General features: G+C 46.3%; 1 protein-coding gene across 5 annotated transcripts in view; it reads right to left on the bottom strand.

Moving 5' to 3' along the window:
• The window catches only part of LOC115945820 (uncharacterized), a 53,092-nt gene that overhangs the window by 6,294 nt on the left and 25,188 nt on the right, over nt 1–21,610 (bottom strand). The window contains exons 4-5 of one of the 5 annotated variants that reach the window (XM_034061150.1): nt 20,543–20,675; nt 7,886–7,939 (exon numbers count right to left, since the gene is read on the bottom strand). The exons of 1 other annotated variant lie outside the window; for it this stretch is intronic. In XM_034061150.1, coding sequence (XP_033917041.1) covers nt 7,902–7,939; nt 20,543–20,675 — 171 coding nt within the window. In that variant the 3' untranslated portion in view covers nt 7,886–7,901. The remainder of the gene's footprint in view (nt 1–7,885; nt 7,940–20,542; nt 20,676–21,610) is intronic. 3 more of the 5 variants (XM_034061151.1, XM_034061148.1, XM_034061149.1) reach the window with 3 other exon arrangements.

The raw sequence follows: 21,610 nt of genomic DNA, 5'->3' as shown, positions 1-21,610 counted from the left end.
CAATCATATTAGCAGCCCTCAGAAAGCAGAGAAATAGGCAGCTGCTTTATAAATCCATCTGTAACATGACTGTACATATTGGCAAGGAAAAAGTACACAGGAATAAGATAAAACAGGTAAAGCATAAGCCTACTGAAACAAACACACATTCCTGCTAGAAACCCATCCCTTACCCCTGTGAAGTCTGGGAAAATATCCCAAATGCAGATTGTGAAACAACTTTATTTTGGACTCATGATTCTACAGAAGTGAGGTTCTCCAGACAAAGCAGAAGCAAGCACAGCTCCAAGCATGCTTTCAGCTGTAGGAATGACAATCCCCACAGGAGGGGTAAATGAAGTTACCTAACACAGCAATGTCTTAGAAGGGAGTGGTGTGCCAGGGGTGATACAAAACTAAGCCCTGCTTAATACTCTTTGGTCCTCTTTCATAAGAGCTCTAGTATCCTGGTGGGATTCAAAATCAGATCAGCTTGTGCACTCTGCCAACCCATTCCTTACTTAGGGCCAACCCAGCACAGAGTCCCTTCTTTTTCCTACCCTTGGGCCCTGCTGATTGGGAAATGCTGTCGAGCTCTGTTTAACGGATACTGCCTTCCAGTGGTGGATGCCTCTCAGTGGTGGGTGAATGATCCCTTTGCAGTCTGCAGACTCACTTGTTAAAAGTCCTTTGGGATGAAAAGCACCATGTAATTGCAAGTTGTAAAGGCACATCCGATTCCCACCACTGCCCTATGTGGAAAGGAATAAATTCCCCGAAGAGCCTTGGCAAAGACAGATGTCTGCCTGCTTGAGACAGTTGCCTTGCCCAGGAGTAGACAGAGCCAGAGGTAGTACCGATACTCAGGCAAGACAGAGAGAGTAAAAGCTGTCAGACTCCATACCGGAGCATTTATAGTTACACTGCTTTTAACTGCACTTTTCATTCTCCTTTCACTCACCCCTGCCAGGTGGTTAGAAAAGCAACTGTTGACACTTCAACCTTTATGTGTGAAACAATCAACTGTGAGCAACGGAAGGGGACCTTCATACTTGCTCCCAGCTATATTCCAAACATGGCCCTGACCAAGACACTTCCTCATTTTCTCCTGTCCTGGTTTCAGCTGGGATAGAGCAATGTTCTTTCTAGTAGCTGGTACAGTGCTGTTTTTTTGGATTTAGTATGAGATTAAGGGTGATAACACACTGATATTTTTAGTTGTTGCCAAGTAGCGTTTATATAAAATCAAGGACTTAGAGCTTCTCATGCTCTGCCAGTGTGAAGGCTGAAGTGGCACAAGGAGTTGGAAGGGGACACAGGTGGGACAGCTGCCCCAAGTGACCCAAGGGATATTCCACACTATATGATATCTGCTCAGTGCATGAACTAGGGAGACGTTTGGAGTGATGGTGTTTGTCTTCCCAAGTAACTGCTAGGTGTGATTAAGTCCTGCTCTCCTGGAGATGGCTGGACATCGGCCTGCTGATGGGAAGTGGTGAATGAAGTCCTTGTTTAGCTTTGCTTCTGCACAGCTTTTGCTTTACTTATTAAACTGTCTCCATCTCAATGCACAAGTTTTCTCACTTTTACCTTCCTGATCCCACTGGCTGTGTGGTGCCTAGTTGCCAGCTGGGGTTAAACCCTGACAGTACACCACAGTCTGGCAGCCAGGATGAACTAATTACCATCTAGGTGTTGGGACCTTCGATGAGAGGTGATTTCCTTTCAATTACAGTCTTGCTTCAGGCAGTTTTCAAGAAATAGTGGCTGACAAGCAGGACCAGCTCCTCCAGTGGAGCAGCAATTCACATTTAACTGCTGCTTCGTTAACTCCTGGAGGGCCTCTGATAATTTATTCCAGTCACAGACCTGGAGCAGCAAAACCAGTAACTTTTCAAAGGCAAGCCCCTTTCCTCCTGGAAGTCTCTCCTCCACATCCAGGTTCATATACAGTTTAATTTCAACTAAAAGATACAGCATAACAGAACTTCATTTCAAGACTATCCCTCCTTCTCTTCCAAGAAAAGAAAGGGTCAACTCCAAACACTGTTCTGATAAGGAAAACAAAATTCTGCAGTGAGCTTTGTTTCCGTGGGTTCTCCATTGCCCTTCCCTACAAGGCTGAAAGGGTTGTCTTCCTCCATCAGCATACGGCTGCCAAATACCAACTTCCTTCTGTGCAACCACACTGCAGAGAGCAGTTCAGCAGTTTACAAACACATCACTGTTCCTCTCTGAAAGGAAAGAAACCCCTCAAGAACCCATCAAACATCTGCACATCTGTGTGCAGAGTTGTCAGACGGCAACTGCCACACCTGAGATGTGCAACCAGACAGACATCACTGAACTTTTTTGGAAGGTGCTTCAAAGGGCCTAGCAGGTGCTTGCTGGTCACTTGCCCAAAGGCAGAAATAAGCCAGTTTCAACTATGGGTGCCTGCTGGCACCAGTGAGCTAAAGCCTTTCTTCTCCTCTCTCTCACACACCTTTGAGATGTGTCTTTGACAAAGCTGTTTGCAAGCTTTGATTTGCCTGCCTGACAACCGGAAAGAAGGAGGCTGCATGTTGAAAAGGGACAGATGGGTCATTCAGAGGGGCAGGCTGTCAGTGGTCCCTGGCCAACCTGAGGAACTCACTGCTCCAGGGTCCCACTACAGGTCATGCTCTGAAGGCCACACAAATCCCTTACAAACAAGTGAATGAACCTATATGCCCCTACTTGTGAGCTTTGTCTTGTCCCCACTTTCTCTCCGTCTGATACAATGGCTTGTGCTTCCCTAAACACACCTGCAGCAGTTCCTGCACACGCCACAAGGTCTGTGTGCCTGAGTGGGATGAAGAGTGGGCATGAGAGGAGCTCCAAGAACCCACAGACACATGCAAGGCACAATCTGACCTTAAGTCAAAAGTCTGTACCAAAGTGACACTACATTTTCCTCTCCTTCTTCCCCACCTTCCCTTTCCCTCCCTGTGTGGCAGGAACATTCTCCCTCCAGAGAGATCACAGTCAGCTGCCCTCGCAGTCCTCCTCCCTCCAGGGCAGGAGCCCCAGCTACCATGCTTCTCACACAGCCCGCGCGTGGTGCATACTTGTGCATGTGCAGCTTCCAGTTTAGATGAGGCCAGGACAACCTGACTGCCTCTGGCCAGGCAGGCTGGCACAGAGCAGCACAGAGCAGCACACGGCTTTCAACTTAAAGGGAACCCAAATTAAAACTGCAAAGTGAGTATTAATTACCCTGGCATGAGCAGGCTGCAAACACATGCTGACACAGTGTGCTTGCCTCTGGACAAACCACCCCCAGATGCAGGAAGTAGGTGTATTATGGGAGAGGTGTGTGGGAAAAGAGGATTACAGCTTTGGGGATTGGGAGAAGGAATGGATGCCAGGTTCCCACAAACGCGTAAACAAAGGGGAGTGGGGAGCAACTGCTGTGGGACTGGATGTGGTGGCAAAAGACATGCCTGATGCGCCATTCTGGACCAGAAGCTCTGCTGGAAAACAGTGGCAGAGCCACCTTGACCCTCTGCCATGCCCTACCCTTTTCTCTCTGCTCTACCACCCAGATGTGACCAAATCTGTTCCCCTCTCTAAGGAACATGCCTTGCCACTTCCCAGCCCTTTGCATCATGGTGCTGCCAGCCACAGCCACCACCAACACCCAGGGCTGCCCCAGCAGCAGCTGGTCACTGGGCTGCACCTCTGCCCTAAATTCCTTTCTACCCCTTCCCCACACCCCCCTTCTTAAACCAGACCAGTAACCCACATCTGACCACAAAGCAAGGACATCGCTGAGAATAGGAATAGGAAGGATGTCAGCTTCCTGACTCACCAGCCACTCTCTACTTTCATAATGCTGTCTGGATTATGGAGCTCTTGGTTATTCCACAATATATCATGTAAGTACTTGGTGAAGAGATGATGGGTGCAAGGGCACACATAACAGGACTTTACAGAAAACAGGTAGCAATAAAAATCCTTTAAGGAAGCAGAAAAAGACATGACAGTCCCTCTTCTGACTGCTGTGGACAGGCTGAAGGCTAGTTAGCCTTTGCCATGAGATCTAATGAAAGCAATGCTAAATAAAAGAACATCTAGAGCCAGATGCTTGGGATTGTTTATAACACACAGTGGCATTCCCACCTTGGCTACAGTGGATCCAGAAGAAACTCTGGACGAAGTCTTTTGTCAGGAATTATTCACACTAAGGGCTGAGGTCCTCCAGGGCCAGCTATCACTACACAGAGACCTTCAGCAGCAGCAGGCAGGTCAGGGACTGGGTTGGGAGCATGAGGGGAGCTGGTTCCCTCAATAAGCTAAGTGCTGGTTTCTCAGTTTAACTCTGCCTCTGGGATGCTATATTTAGCAATGCTTGCAAAGCACATTGGGAGCCTGTGATGGAAGGGGCAACATATGTGTGTGTATGTACACACAGTCTTCTGACATTTTAGAAACCTTTACCTCATGCTGTGTGGCCAGAACGAGAGGTTCACACCAGTACTGCTCTGTCACCTAGCCTGCCTTACATTTGTGAATGGCTCAGGTATCTGCCAAGAAGGCTTAGGCCAGCATATCTCCTCCTCAGCTCCAACCTGAAAAGGTCCCTTATTTTAGGAGAAGAAAACCTAGCATGTTTCTGCAGTGGCCTTTTAGGATGCAAATGCAAGAGATATAAGACAGGGAAGTCATTCCAAGGATCTGGCCTCTGTCCAAGCAGAAGGCGTTCTCAACATTGATAAGATCAAGGCAAGAGCACAAGAGGTTTATGTTCCGATTTAAAATTCTTATTTTGTTTTTACATAGCAGAATCCATCTCTCTGATCAGCCAGGTTATCAGATTGGCCTTGAAATCCTTATTCCCTCTCTGCCTGCTCCAACAAGAGCTCTTGAGATACCCAGGGGCTTGCCAGTTGGGTCTTCTACCCACCTGCTGCTGCTGAGATAAACCCATTCAGAGACTGCAGGTAGGAATTTCTGATGGAAGAACAAGAACAGGACTAGATGAGTTTCTTGTAAAAGGGCCTGGAGAACTGAAAACTTGTGGTATTACAGAAAGACCTTGGAAGATGGGTCTCTCCATTCAGAGCTGGCTACAGCTGACCAAGCCTGGTCCAGGGCAAAGAAAGTTACCTGTGAGTACAAGCACATCCTCCCAGTGCTAAGGGATTGTCTCCATGCAACACTCAGCTGAACCATGCAAACATGCTCTGGATACTCAAATACCCACACACATGCTGTACCCTTCATTCACCCTAGAGCCTTGCTTCCAGTTACACACATTACGCCAGCTGACCAGGTCTGCACACATGCATTGCTCACCTCACTGTGCAGCACCCATGTAGGCTCACGCCAACCCTCCCCTTGCAGTGACATGTGCTATGCAACACATATATACTATGTACAGATCCATACTTCATACACACACTGTCACCTCCAACTGATCTCTGCTGGAGAGGCTGATTCTCCTGTTCTATTATCCTTTATTGGGGGGGAACAGAAGCAAGATTTTTTGAGCATTATTTTCTCTTCACTATAGGCCCTCCCCTTGCACAGCTGCTATTCCTGAACACATTTCAACACAACTGCACTGCTGGACATTTGGGAAGTTTATTAATCTCTCTGCCTTAGTCTGTTTAAGGTCTTAGACTTGTCACATCATTGTTCTATCATCCCTCTTAAGAACTGCTGAATGAGTAGAAAGGTTGTAGCCTGACACCACCTGAGCTGCCTCTTGGGAAGCTGAAGGGAACAGTGATAAGGTGACACCTCAGTGTTAAAACAGCATGTAGAGAAGCAAAACCCCACCTCACAACCATATGAAACACTGTCCTCAGCAAGGACAGGATGAAAAATGCTTCATTGATGTTACTAGCAGGTCACTGCCATCATCATCCTTACAAAGGAGGCAATAAGCATAATTCTTTCTCCTTCACTCTATCAGGCAGCAGAAATACAGGGAGAAAACAAGCATGTCTTACTGGCTGGATTGAGATTTACCTTCATATGACAAAAGCATAGCATCATCCTTCAGAGGTACTGACCTCTCCCAGCTGCTTCCAGAGCTGACACACCTCAGCAAGGTATTCTGTCAGGGACCTGCTACTTCCTAAGCTAGATACACAAAAGTGGGCACTTGCAATCACTTAAAAAATGGAAGCAAAAATGGTCCTTTACCTGATGACTCTGCCACCATGACAGACCAACAAGAGACAGCAAGTATCATATGCTATTGTCATGGAAACCACATGAGCACCTCAGGTATAGAGGTGCACTGTCACAGCCTGGCAGGGTTGGCCAGAGAAGCACGGATTCTGATGCCATCTGTCAGAACGGTGTGCTCTCAGTTTCTGCTGTTTATTTTAGTGTGAGCTGACATAGGCTCAGCAGGGAACAGAGGGATAATTCTGCCTCTCAGATTCTCCAGGGACACAAGTGTAGCTGCAATAATGAGCTCAAGGTGTCAGAGGAAACCACACCACTGAGGCATCACTGGAACCCCAGGGACTGAGGGACTGACACCAAGCAGCACTAGAAATAGCCACAAGTCCAGGGACACCCAGGAAAAATAGTGGAAGCACATGGACAGGCATAAAGGAAGGTGATACACAAGTTGCACTAAAATACCGCAGCAGGATTAGACTGTCGGTAGGTCTGAAGGATAGGCACTGTATGGGGAGAGCTCACAGGGCACAGGAGGAGACGGCTCTAGTTAAAACAATCCAAGCAGGAGCACAAGAGATAATAACAGATCAGGATTAATTGTGCAATCAGAAGTATCAGGTCATTGTGGGGTTGCTGAAAGACAAGACTGAAGTGCCCTGTCAGAAGGCAGGTAAGGGGGTTGGAGAAACTCTCCAGCTCTGCACAAGGTTCTAGCCAGACCAACCTGCTCCTCCTCCTCTTACATACCAAATTCACCAACAAAGCAGTGATGGATAGGGGCACTCAACAGCATGCCCATAAACAGAAGCACTTCTGGGTGAACAAAGGTATCGGTCCCATTTCCTGCTGGACAAGGTATAAACCCTGAAGGATCCTGGTCTGTCATTCATCCCTCCTGCAAGACTATAATTACTGCAATGAAAGTAGCAGCTTTATCACAAAGGATATCTGTTTTCTTCATCCTGACCTGTTTTTCCTTGTGTACCACAAACATGGGGAGCATCAGGTGGGGCCCAGTGGACTAAGGCACTTGTTTTGGCTGCAGCGTGCAAGGTCACAGACACATTTCCCACAGCACTACCCAGTACTGACCAAAAGAACACCAAGGTACCCATGGAAGAAACAGGCTGGCTGAAAAGTCAGGGTATAAGGTGCTGGAGACAGACTCAGAGGTGCAAGCAGCATAAATTACAATCAGGAGAGTTGGGCAGATCTAGCCCTGCCAGGCATGCATGTACTCAAGAATGGGAGATGCTCAGACCCTGCAGTGTCAGCCCAGATACAAAGCCACCCAAGCAATCTAGCCTTCTCGTCTACCATCATTCAGTCTCACATGCCATGCAGTTCTGCAGGTATAGTCCATTTTCTGCAGCTGTCTACTCAGTACCTCTCACCCCTACTAACCACCACTCGATACCTCAGATTAGCACTTCCCTCAGCCAAGAAGGATCCAAATGACACCCTACAGAACACTTATGCATAGCTGTATGAGCTCACAGCAAGGAATGCAGAGTTTCACTCCAAGAAAGCTTGGAGCCCACAGTCTCCAAAACAGAAAAGCCAATGTATTATTAGCCTCATCAGCACCTAACCTAAATTATAACTAGAAGCCTTTGTTATGCAGCTGATCAAGCCACAGGAAACCTCCAGAAATAATCTTCTGGTTATAGATGTTCACAGAAAAGCACCACATTTAGATATAAGTGAAAAGATATAGGAACTGGACCAGAAACAGTCAACTTACATGAATTTTAATTACTCTAGTCTTCGCTCCACAATTCTTCTTCAGCAGCATCTTCTGAAAGAGAAGTAGAATCCAGGGATTAGTAGAAGTAGCATGAGGGAACAGAAAGAGGGAGGTTACGGGGAGTCTCTTTTCATCAACATTTAATTAGCAAACAAGATGGATGGATGGGTAGGTGAGATATGAAAGGCTAAGAATTACTAGAGGTGGCCTAACCTGAGACTGTCTCACTTGGCAGTGACTGACACCTTGGGATCTGAAAGAACACACAAGAAATTCCAAGGAGAAAGAGATGGAACAACTGCCTAAAAGGAAGTTTCTTTTGTCCATCAGCAGTTAAGACTTTGCCCTGAAGCAGCTGAATTTATCTGCCTTTCATTAAGAAAAGAATAGTGTATTTAAGGTAAATGTGGATGTTCTCATTATTTAACAGCTATTTTCATTATGTTCGCTTATTTAGAGTTAAAAACAAGGTAAAAAGCACCTGCCCACAGACCTAAATCCCCTTGCTATATACTACAAGGGCCATTAAAGTTGCCATAACGCATGAACTGCACAACTTAACAAACAGGATATCCTTGAACCAGCCATTACTGTGTGTAACTACAGAAATAAACAGGTGAGCTACAGCTTTATCCCAGTTCCGAGGCAGTGCTTTCAAAGTTGGCAAGTGAATAAAATCATTCCTTCCCACCCAAAAAAGTCCAAAAATGACTCAGAGTGGAAAAGGAAGGCTTTAAGAGAACAGTTTTTCCCATAAAAAATACTTTAACTCTATTTTTATGACAAAAAGCTTGGTGATGGAGGCACACCATGAAGAAGCTTCTCCATCAGCTTTTGGAATAAATAATAGATTTTGCTAGCTCCTGCCTGTTTTCAAAGAATCAGGTTGTAAAAGACCATTAAGATCACAGAGCCCAACCATCACCTATGGACTATCAATCCCACCACTAAACCATGTCACTATGGACAAACTGATCTCCATCATGGTGGCCTCTCATGACCTCCAGTCACAGCCACCCCTTACCTACCACCTCGCAGGGACCCACATTATATAGTTGCTGATCTTACCCCTCATGGCTGCCCCTCATCTCCCCACAAGATTTCCCTTCATGGCCACCCCTCACAGCCCATGGCTGCCCCTTCTCTCCCCTCATGATCTTCCCTCATGGCCACCCCTGCTCTTCCCTCATGACCTTCTCCCATGGCTGCCCCTGATCTCCCCTCATGATCTCCCCTCATGATCTCCCCTCATGATCTCCCCTCATGATCTCCCCTCATGATCTCCCCTCATGATCTCCCCTCATGATCTCCCCTCATGATCTCCCCTCACGATTGCCCCTCTTGACCGCTCCACCTCTCCCCTCATGATCTTCCCTCATGGCCACCCCAGCTCTCCCCTCACGACCTTCTCCCATGGCTGCCCCTGCTCTCCCCTCACGATCTCCCGCCATGGCCACCTCTCCTGCTCCCTTATGACTGCCCCTCTCAACCGCTCCACCTCTCCCCTCATGATCTTCCCTCATGGCCGCCCCATTCTCCCCTCAGGATCCCCACTCACCTGTCATGGCTGCCTCTCTTGTCCCCTCACAAGCTCCTGTCCCAACCGACCACCTCTGCCCTGTGGCAGTCGGAAAGCTGCGCCAAGGGCGGGAAAACGCTCCCCACATTTAACATGGCGCTCAAGGCCAGGCTGGACAGAGCCCTGGGTGCCACAGTGCAGTGTGAGGTGTCCCTGCCCGTGGCAGGGGTTGGAACTGGGTGACCTTAAGGTCCTTTCCAACCCTAACCAGTCTGTGACCCTATGGTCTACACTCCAGCCCTCGGCGCACTGACCTGCCTGGAAAAGGGAAGGGAGATGCAGCACAACTTGAAGTTTGCACATAGGTAGTTAGGAGCCATAGGAAAGTGCATTGGACTGGCCAAGCACGCATGGGAGAGAAGGGAAGTGCTGCAAGGATTCTGAGCTTTTTTTCTGGATCCTTCAGCAGGTGAATCCCTAATGCTGTCTTTGTTACCCATCAAAGGCCTCAACAGTAGCCATGCCTTGATGCCTCTGTCCCCAAGTCTCACCCGGCGGGTTTCTAACCTCAAAGGACCCCACACACCAGGCAGAAGGAGACAAAGGAACTGCTGAACTGAACTAACCCTAGCCTGGGTCATTCTCTGGGAATTCCTATAGAACAACATGGGGCTCCATTCCCAGCCAAGCTGCAAGGCAGCTATTGTAAGGCTGGTACTTACTGTGAGGTTACCACCTTTAAGACCCCCCAAAACACACAGTGGAAAAGACAGAAGGGAGAACCTGGTGGGAATGACAGAACCCAGGCATGCAGGAAGGGACAAAGTGAGGAGCTGCAAGGTGTTGCAAAGCTTTGGTGTCTCTAAGTGTTTCTTCTAGACTGCTGTGAAATGCTGGCTGGGGTGAGGGGGAAGAGGAAGGTTAAGGCAGAGAGCTCAAGCCACAAGCCCAATGGTGGTATAAAATGTGTGAGACAAAGTAGGGTCCAGCAATCAGTCTGGAGTCCTGATTCTCAGTTTTCAAGCCCCACCCTTGATGGGAAGAGCACTGTTAACAGCAAAACATATCTTGCTGTATCCCATTTGACTACAAGCTGCATGACTTTGGCCAAGACTCTCAAAGTTCTCCAAGCAAGGTTCTCTAAGCTCCTGTAAGATGAGCTTTACAATGGTACTTGGCTGAACCCTAAAGGATGGAGCAAGGCTGTGACACCAAACTCCACAGTGCCTCAGTAGCACCACAGGATCCTCAGCTGAAAGGGGAAAAGTATCTTTAAACACAACCCTGTCAGCCAGGGAGCAAGCAAACCACCTTCCAGTGCAGTTCAGAAGGGTCCAGTCCCTAATGAGGTCCCACCACAGATCCCCCAGTGACTCCATCACAGTGCAACAAAAGACATTATTTTCCAAGTTAGCTGAGGCAGCAAGACCTTAAATTTACTCACCCTGGCCTTCTACTAAAATGCATAGGGAGGAAAAACAGAGACAGCAATTACAAGACAACAGCTAAGACTGTCTGAAAAGTTTGAAATAGCCCATGGGTGGGTGGATGGATGGATGGATGGATGGTCAACCAAGCAACTCTACCAAGAGGAATTCAAGTGCTAAGCTATACCCCAAACCCTATATTTCTGGCAGAAAAATCAGGTTTGCTTTTAGCAGTGCTATTGTGATGAGTTTTAACCATATGAGGATCTTGTCACTATCTGCACTGTTACTATGATGTACAGCAAGAGCATGATGCCCTATGTAAGAATTTTTGTTAGTTAATAGAGATCTTTGGTGTTCCTCTTGATGGGCTTAGAAGTAAAATGCAGACATGACATATTCTCATGCACAGCTGTAAAACTGGAGCATAAGCCTCAGGGGAAAGTGTCTGGAACTGCTGGATTTTCCTACTTCCGTTTAAACTGGAAGTGGAGCAAGACCATTTGTGCTGTACTCTTCCAACTTCACTACAAGATCCCAAGAACATCGTAACAGACAAAACAGAGTGGGGGCAGACAGAGAACAAGCCAGCCACATGATCCTGCAGCTGAAAATGAATAAACAGAAGGCCAGTTATCAAATGTTATCCTATTTAATTAAATTGCTTCCACCTCACTTGCAGCCACACACTCGCTGCACCCAGCACAGTAAAGCCATGCTTTACAAAAAGTAAGTCGAGCATCTTTGTGTGGTTTTCCATCCCTCGGTTTTCCCTTTCCTTGCCAAACCTGAGTGCAGACTTTCAGTCGGGGAAGCTAAAATGCAGTGCTGCCTAGCAACAACCAGGGACTTTCCATGGCAGCCTCTCCTCATCCTCCCTCTGGAGACCTCCACACAAGTCAGCCAGGAGATGCAGCAACTCATTAACTCCTATTTACACAGATACAGGGTAGAGCTGAAATAACATTTATTTGGCTACATGACTTGCAGGAGCCTAAAAGCAGGAGAAATGGCCTATAAGAAAGGTGACACCTTCAGTTTAGTGATTATATGGTTGTTCCTAACTACTAAGCCAATCTGGAAGTGCAGTTTTGTTTCAGAGTTATTTTTTGGGAGCTACAAGGACAAGAGCAGAGACTTGCTGAAAGTCATGTAGAATGTTAGTAGCAGAGCTGAGAATAAACTGTAGGGTTTGGTTTCTGGGATTCTTTCTTCCACCTGTAGAAAACGAAATGGAAGAAGAGACAGCATCTGTGTTCAGTTTTTAACTTCAATTAAAAAGTCCTTCTTGTTGGTCTCTGACAGAACTGCTGGCAGAGCTGAAACCTACAGATTGGGAGCACTGTTATTTGAACGAAGGAAAGTTTGTTTCATGATCTTCTACTTAAAGAGGAAATGACATGACTAAGGAAACGTGGAAAGTCTTTTTGAGGGCACAAGAGTTATGTCTCTCTCTAAAAATGACTAAATTGGAATGATTTGGGTTAAACTCCCATAAAACAGCAGAATCCGGTCAGCCTAAAAACCCTCCCACCAGTCTCACCTCCTGTTACACAAATACTTTCTGTTTATAAACCCAATGACTGTGCTCTGGATTCAAAAGAAAGTTGCAGGGACTGGAAACGATCACTTGGAGAGTTACATATTTACTGAGTAAGATGTTTTAATGAAGTCCTGAACAGGCACGTGTGGCTTTGCTGCACATAGCTGCCTCATCAAAATACCACAGTAAGAGCAGAGATGAACCACCACCCCTTGCTTCCCTGAGCACAGCTCTCTAGTCCAGCCTTGCTTTAGCAGAGATCTCTGATGAAGCTCCAAGTCCTCTAACACTAACTTAAGCAGTAATGAACTAACACATGCTAAGTAACTAAGGGTGTTAAGTGCTGCACACATGTATTTGCTTATGCACACAAGCTCCTGTACCCAGATCTACTGTATGCAAACTGTATTATCTAGATGACTGTAACAGATACCAACAAACTACAAGTATTCTTAATTCAAGGTCATTCTAGGAATAGTGAAATTCCAAAGAGGGATGAATTTTACGTCACACTACTGCAGTTCAAAACTAAGCATTTACTACTGTGCCAATGAATGGTTTAAAGATAGGCACCACAGCTAAATATTAGGATATTTCAGAGTTTGAATGATCAAATAAACACTTTTCATCTTACATCTGCTTTTTATGTGCGCAGTTCTACAATGATTTCATTTTCACTACGTCCACAGGACAAAGCAACAGCTCTTCTGTCTACTGGTGGGGGATTATTATTACTTAATTTCATTATCTGGTTGTAATTTTAAACCTAAAAGCTAGATGCTGTTTAACTACTACCATTTCTTTCAGAACAGTTTAGTCTATTTCATGCAAGAGAGCACGGGAACTCAGTTCAACTTAACCCATTTAACTTACAACAAATCAGTACACTTCATCAAATGGTCCATACTGACAGACAATCAGCTTTGCTTTGATGGAATAATTTTGCACATTGTTTAATGAAAAAGGTTTCAAAAGTGAGGAATTTGTTTCAGTAACTGTACTGCCACTTGACTCGAAGACCAGACTTTCAGAAGAACATCAAGCAGGCCAGAAGTCTGCCTTTGAATTAAAGGAAGGGGATTAACTACCTCCAAAGGCAATGCTCCCACAAGTGAGGCCCCAGCCAGAGCTCCGTGGGGATGCTGAAGTTATCCCTCCCTCCCCGACACAACAGCATCAATGCCTCTGGGCTAAAACACCAGAGCCCAGTGCTCTCTGCTTCTGCAGACATCTCCTACCCAGGAGTACAGTGCTCTGTGCCCATGTGGCAGGGCACAAGGGAGCCAGACCAAGGCTCCCGTCCTTCTGCCAACACATTGATGGGTGCTCTGCAAGGGGCAAAGCTGGCTCTGCCCTCCCAATCAGTTTAGGAGGATAACAAGGAAAAAACCTTTTAAATCTATTTTGTAGGTTGATTTTGGGCTGGATCTTTAAATTCCTTGGCACTGAGCAGTGCTGCTAGGGCACTGGTATCACCTTTTAGCTCCGCAGTACAAAAACTGTATGGAAGAAGAAGGTCACAGGCTCCTCCTTACTGCTGTAAAGCTGAGGCAACTCCAGCTGACCTTACCCCCCAGCCAGACTCAGGCTCACAGGCATGGATGACTCTAATCAGCAGAGAAACGAGGGGCAGGCCTTCCCAGCTCCCTGCACAGCCCCTACATCAGCACAGCACCACAAGGGCTGCGTTTCACCCACAGCCTTAAATCACAGTTACCATCTGTCAGTCTGCAGACTGCTCCACCAGAAGTTAAACAGCCTCACAGCACTTTAAAATACAGGCTAATTCAAGTGCTTTGGCCAACAGGCTCCTCCTTGGAAAGCAAACTCCAGCATCCAAAGACTGTAAGCTGTGGTAATGCTGTGGAATATCCTGAAAAGCTTTGGAGCTCTTTAGAAAGTTCTTTCTATTTCATATTCAGCTGAATTAGTCATTAATGCTTCTTGTACAACATTTATCTTCAATCTGCCTTCAAAACATCAATACATTTGGTCTTTCAACACTGTCATAAAGGAACCCATCTCTATCAGACATGGGAGCCTCAGTTTTCCAGGCAGCACCTCTGCCAGCAAGTGGCACGAATCCATGGCCTCTGTATAGTGCAAACACTGACCACTTGGCACCTCTGGCCAGGCCAGCAGAGGAAATGCTGATTACTAAAGTGATCACTGAGAACGAATTCAAAGTAGAAGTGAAACAAAAAGCCAGACAAGGCCTTACAAAACAGTGTACTGCAGGGACCTGCCCGAGATCACACATGACAAATGGTGGACCATGAAAGCCACAATAAATTAACTTTTGTGGTTATCAAAATCCCTTCTAATTGTGGTGTCACTCATCACCTTATTTTGCACACTACTAGGAGTGGTTCAGCTGTCACTGCTTAAGAGAAATGGGTGAAAGCCTACAGCAAATATGAAATGGCCCTGAACCAGGGTTGAGTCTTACCTGGCAGAACAGCAAGTCTATCCCACAGGTGATTGCTCTCTAAATAAGCACAACCCAGTTGCAATGCCCACTACAAGAGAGCGTGAGCCCAAGCCTGGCCAGCAAGGTCTGCCACCTGGCAGAGCATCTGAATTCCCACCACTTCCAGGGAGCAGGAAGCAGATAAGGTTATTAAATTACAGGCTGCTTTTTGAAGTTCTCACTGACTATTACACTACTGCCATAGCTAATGCAAACACAGCTACCAATTTATACAGTTATGGTCTAAGCAAACAGACTGTCTAGGTGACTGGTTTTCTACTGCTCCTCTGTCACCTTTGTGGCATATGGTGTCCAGATATGCTCTGGATCTGTACAGAAGCCCTGTCCCCCAGGCACAGATAAGAGGCCAGATTTGCCCTGGCACTTTTACCACTAGCCCTTTGATTTGAGTCTGGGGATAAGAGGAAGTGAACACTCTGCATGGTGCATCTCTGGCTCAGCAGCCACCTCCCCTGCTGGTTTGCCTGGCAGGGTCTGAGTCTGCTGGTCTGCAGGGTACATCAGATGGTTCATCTATTCACTCCTCGCCAACCCCAAATCCCTCACTGGTTTTCTTTGAGGCCTGGAAAGAATGCAAAGCTCCATTTGTGTAGCAAGCAGACATGACCAAAACCTCCAGCACCTGTGGAGTAACACAAATACAAAGAAGGAGCAGGATTCATTAATTCCCTATCACTCAGCTGCACTTGCCAACGTTATCAAAGTTCAAATGCTGGGCTTGCCCCTCCTGCTCAGTAGAGCCTGGGAATGGAGGAGGGAGGGGTGTGAAGGGACAGAAGGGTCTAGTTTCACAGCTGGCAGGCATGGTAGCAGCTCTTGAGGAAAAGCTTACAAGGCTTTTAATTCAGTGTTGCCAACGTGACTGTTTCCTCGCTTCGTTCCTGGCCTTGGTACCAAAGCTGTCCACTGGGAACAGCCAGTCTGGTCTAACATATCTTATGTCTCTATAGTGTATCTCACTTCTGCAGTTCCAGTTTGTGACTGTTAACTGAAGCCTTGGCTCGGATGCGAGTCCAAAGCCCTCCCTCCCCACAGACTTTCACCATAGGCAGAGCGAGGGCAGAAGGCAGGTTGCTGCTTGCAGCTTTATCTTGTTCCCCTTGTCAGCACATGGGAAATGCTGCTTAAACACTGTCCCTGAACACACTAAGAAGGGGTTAAGACATGAGTGTAAGTCAGGCAATAAACAGTTTCCTCCAAGCAGGAAGACAAGAGAGGGCTCTGAAAGTCACACAGCTGTATTACAAGAAAAAGAATTCAAATCAATGAAAGGTACAGGCTCCTATCAGCTATGACATTACAAGGACACAGAAAGGAAGAGAATCCACAGATGGCTGCTCCAATCCCAAAGGCCACAGGCACTACCAGGGTGAGTGCCAGGTTACCTGTACACCATCAGCTAACTGAAAAACCTACAAGACACTCCCAAGGCTCTGTGCAAGTCCCAAGTTCTGGTGCATACCAGCCAGAAAGCGCACAGCTTGGGCACCTGGGACACCACATTTCCAGAAGGCGACTCCATGCTCGCACAGGTTCAGCCTGGCAGAGAATAGAATAGCTGTAAGTAGAGAAGGTAAAAAAAAAGGTCAAAATTCTTTCAAGTCTAGATTTTTAAGCCAATTTCTTCATGGTTTTGAGCCAACGTGAATGCTTTAGATGTTGATATCATGTATTTATGTTTTAAAGTATAAATTCTTGGCCTGGAATGCCTGTTTGTGAGCCCAAAAGCCTGCTCTAAAGAGTATAGTTAGAAAAGGGACTTTTCAGGAGGTAGAAACCCCATCCTATACCTATCTAATCCATCACAGTAACTGTACAACAGAGATCAGTGGGTTGGTCTGGGGAGAACCTCGGATATGCACCTTTTTAGCAGATTCTTAGCTAGATGGTTGGTCTTAGTGGAGCTTCCCAAAAATTTCCCAGAAATTACAGGCCAGAAGATTATTAACAAACCTGAGAGACCATTTCTTTGTCTTCAAATAAATGTCCATGAAGTGAATTTGTAGGTTGAAGCTCAGATTTTGGTGGGGTGTGATCACCAACTTTAAAAGGGCTGACCTAGGCCTGTAAGCATGTGAACAGCTTGCAAGGATTTCAGAGGCACCAGTATCCCCCCACCTGGTCTCTGTCCTTCCTCTTGCGTAGGTATATGGTCCCCTTCAGCACTGGAGATCAGCACTCATGGATTCCAATACCCTATTGCACCCTCTTTGTTCACATCCTCATGGCTACATGTGACTACAGATGGCCCAGAAGCTGGTCCAGGGAAGCCTCCCCAGTGCAAGACACAAAACAACCCAGCAAACAGTGCTTTCTCTGGTCACTTCAATGCATCTCCCCTTGTCCATGGGTGCCAGCACAGGATACACATCACTCCTGCCAACATTTTGAACCTTCTCTATGTGAGAGCAGTGATGAAACAGTTCAGAGCCAGAAGCAGGCCACCAGCTCCCCAGCCCCTGTTAGCAGAGCACAGCACCCCTTATAGCTGTGCCCAAAGCACTAACTGGAGAACTGCTGACATCATGTATTGTTTTCCATTGTGTGCATCAGGATCCACTTTCCAAATCATTGGCAATATGCCTTCAACTCAAAAGCCTGTAAGATCCACATCAGAGCCTGTATAACACATGACAGTGCTCATAACACGAGCATCGGTTTTAACACACAAATCAATTTGTTGTTTCCTTTTCTCAGTTCAGGATTTTGGCTGATCTGATGCTTACAAAACAGTCATGTTCTGGGACCAAGAGGGCTCATTCACCCATCACACTGGAGAAGAGCAAAACCTCATGTCATCTGATTGAAAGAAAGAGTCCAAAGAGAGACCTGAATGTCTCAAGGCTAAGGTCATTAAGATTTTCTGTGCACAGAAAAGTTGATAATCAAAGCAAACATTGATATCGCATTTATATGAACAGTTTTGAGGTAGTTTGCATGATTTGGGTGGTTGCATCTGGAAAGCAAATAAATCAGTGTCCCAACTCAGTGGACCAAGCACAGGCAAGTCTCTCAGTTGCAGCAGTAGTTACCACTGCTTTACACTTCAAACCCTACCAGCAGCCACATCATGAGATAGCAATCTGATTTGTCTCAGCTTCTTGTGGTTAACCGTTGCACTAACCCTTAGGGTCTTCCCATAGGCTGTTTAGCACAACTGCCCATAGTGACAGACTGCAAAATGCAGAAAAAGTATTAGCACAAGAATGCCTTTTCACACTTACTCTTCTCAAGTGTGACTGCTACATTGTCTGAATGATGAAAGATATAGGAACACTATAAAGATGTCCTACTAGAAGTCCCTCTGCTCAAAAACAACATGTATTGAAATCACATATTCCAACTTCCACTGTTCATAATTACACTCATACCTCTAACAATACTTAGAGCTGGCCATGTTATTCAGAGGATGACCTGAAATTCTGTTAAGCTGAAGACAAGTTAAGAGCTTGATTTGATGATACAGCAGATTCAGAACTACAACAAAAATACACATATCGTGATGAACTCACTGCACTCTTTCCACCAGAGCTCCAACCAAAGTGACACATCTTAGGTTGAGACTTACATTAAGGTATGCTCGACATAGCATCTTATCACCTAGCCAGGTACAGCACGTTCTTGCATGAGGTTTGCCCATCTTTCCTGCACATACAGGAAACAATGGCAGTACAGACTTTCCTGAGCAAACCCAGGGCATTCCCTATGGTGGTTTCCCCAGGTGCAGACCACATCGCCTGTAACATAACAGCTAATGGGTTTAACAGCAGTGAGAAAAACAGACATGTGACTGGCCCCATTTTAAAGGTATTCCTACCTATACCAGGAACTGCACAGATCCACTGGCTTTGCAGCTTGGAAAAGGATATGTTAAACCATCCTTTGTTTCTTAATCATGTATTATGCCCACACACCATCACGTCAGAGCCTGGAGGATGTCTGATACGCCCCTGAAGTGATATGCAAGATAATAGGAAGGTTCCTGAAATCTCCATAGGTAGGAAAAATGCCATCAAAAATGAACATGCTTACAATAAGATTGCAAAGTAACTTGCAAAGTGATTCAGGGTTTTACTCTTTGTGTAACCTACTTTTTCCATAATCAAATGCATGAAGGTGAAATTATAGCTTACAAGGATATGCCAGGGTCTTGAAACACAAGCACATTCTTAGACTTAAAAACACAGTTTTCCTAGCATAGATATGACCACAGACTTCATTTATATTAAGTCCCTAACACTCTAGAGGATCCTCAGTGATGTAAATTCATTCCTATGGAAATTGTTTTCCATTAACAAGCAAAGTCCAACAGGAGATTGAAAAGATTATTTTCAATAGGAAAAAACAGCAAGCTTAATAGGGCTTCTCTTAAGGATCTTGATTTGTGCTTTCTTTTAATGTACCTAGAGCCTCCAGAACACCTATGCTTTTGAAGCCTTGAATTCAGAAAAGAAAGTATATGTTTGTGTCTTGGAGAGGAAGGGTTCACCTCTGACATACCTGTCATCTCCTCAAGACCAACTGCAGCTCAGCAAGAAGTGTGTGTCTGGGAACAGAGCTCTGCAGAAGGGCAGGGAGGTTTAGAAGAGAATCTGCTCTGGGTTAACTCAGTCTCCATCTACATGAGAAGTAGATGCCTGTATTGAGTGCCTCCTCCTGCAAGATGAGCTGTGGACCGATGCCCAAAACTCCCATTGACATCAACGGGCTGTAAGAAAACGCGAGCAGAGCCCAGCAGCGTGGTTCTCATGTGAGCCAACAATGGAGAGGCTATTCAGAGCTAAGGCAGAAAATCAGAGCTAAACCCCAGCCCATGCCAAGGACAGCTGTGCTGTTGACAACCAGGCTGGCTATTCTACTATGCCAAAGCTTGTCCAAAAAGAGTATTTCCTAGAGTGTTTACTCTCGTTGCAGGCTTAGCCTTAAAAGCTCAGCCAGCTTCTGCCTCTTCAACAGCAGTGGCTGCTATATTTCCATGTGTCAGACTTGCCCTGGGACAAGCTGCTTGCTTTCAGTGTGCCATGGCAGATCCGGAGCACAAACGCCTGCCATTAATAGTTAATGCCCACCATCACAGGACCGCCCTGTTTCTGTTGGTTCCAAACCCACACTACCACCTCCCATTTCCTTCTCACTCCCAGGCAGTGCCCCAGGGTGGAAAGCACACCTCTCAATCACCGTGCCAAGCAGTGTCCTGCTTCAGAGATACAGGGCTAAGCAGTGCCAGTGGAAAACAAAGGGAAAAACAAGCTCTTACTTTCCATTCCTTGATACCATTGTAGTGCTTTGAACAAGCCTCTTACTATCTGATTTTTAAGCAGCCACAGCCCCTGCTGTCTTATGGGTGCTGACTTTTAAGAGACTGGTTGTCTGCATAAGTGTTCAAGGTGAGAATTCAACATTTAGTGGTGGTGGTAGGGTAGGAACAAGAGAAAAAGCCTAACCTATCTCTTCTGCTCATTACAGTTTCTTAATCTATGTAACAGCAAGAAAAGCAAGTAAAAAACTGCCATCAGGCACTTTCTGGACTGCATGAGGAATAACCAGCTTGGTTCTACATAACAATTTACCCTCTCTAGTCTCCTCAAGCTCACCTCACTGCTCCTCTGAAGAGGCAGATATAAGGCTTTCTCCTTTTCAGAGGTTGCTAGCATAAGCAAAAGATGTAACTCACCATGCCTGAAGAGAGATCCATTCATCCGCAAACCAAATACAACATGGGCAGTGACAGCATATGGTGAAGCCACCTGCAAACTCCTTTTCTCCCCAGGCAAGGATGAGATATTTGTATCACAATGAGCCACATGCTGCAGGAGGAGTGGGAAAGGAGAGGTATCAACAGCCACATGGGGACCAAACACAGGCAGCACTTCTAGCCCAGACACACCAAGGCTGTGTGAGGACAATCCAGCCCTATTCCAGAAGAAAGCACTATAGAAAAGGTTCTGGCCTTCATTTTCAAGCAGCATCTACTAACTGGTCTTGCTGGAAAGTACAAACAGGTTACAGCAAAACTTCTTAATCTGCCAGGCCCTCAAGCCTACTTGGACTGAATTGAGACAGTGGGGAAGAAACTGTGCCAGCATTATCCTTCTGCACTGTGCTGTGTCAAAACAAGAAACAAGACACTCTTTGGAAAACCTTCTTCAAAAAGCATCCACAAGAGCCACCTCCCAGGAGAAAGAAGATGAATATGCTGCAAGATGGACAAAATTGGGTATCCAACCCAGCACCCACTCTGTGACTGCCATTCACCCCACCTGCAGTTAGGATCTCTGGGGTTTGCTGAGTGATGATTTGTGTGGTCTGCCACCAACCGACCATGAACCACTGCAGGAAATAAGGGAGACTGGGCTTTTCCTTCTGCTCCTTCAGCAGACATTATTCTCTGTGGCTCTTTGAGAGAAAAAGGATAGAGATCAAGACCACAGCCTTGTCCATTCATATGCAGATATTCTGGCAGCCGCTTTCAGGTGGCAACACTCTCCCCTCCCACCCCCAGATTCACTCCCTCCAGGCCTACTACCCCTCAGTCACACCAGGAGTTCAAGCCTCACACTGTATCACCACCCTCAGTCAAGACTTCTCCCTAAGTCACATCTCAAGGACACATGCCAGTGGTGTCCATATGCCCATTTGATCTCCTCTCTCTGGTCTGCAGCCAAAGAATTGGCTTTAGCCTAATACCTTCTTACCAAGCTTTAGAGCTTAGAGAAAAAAGGACAGCAGGGTTGGGAAGGTA

This window comes from Melopsittacus undulatus, chromosome 3, assembly GCF_012275295.1.
Source record: "Melopsittacus undulatus isolate bMelUnd1 chromosome 3, bMelUnd1.mat.Z, whole genome shotgun sequence".
Taxonomy (NCBI): Eukaryota; Metazoa; Chordata; class Aves; order Psittaciformes; family Psittaculidae; genus Melopsittacus; species Melopsittacus undulatus.
The sequence above is the reverse complement of the archived record's forward strand: the minus strand, read 5'-3'. Positions and strand labels throughout refer to the sequence as shown.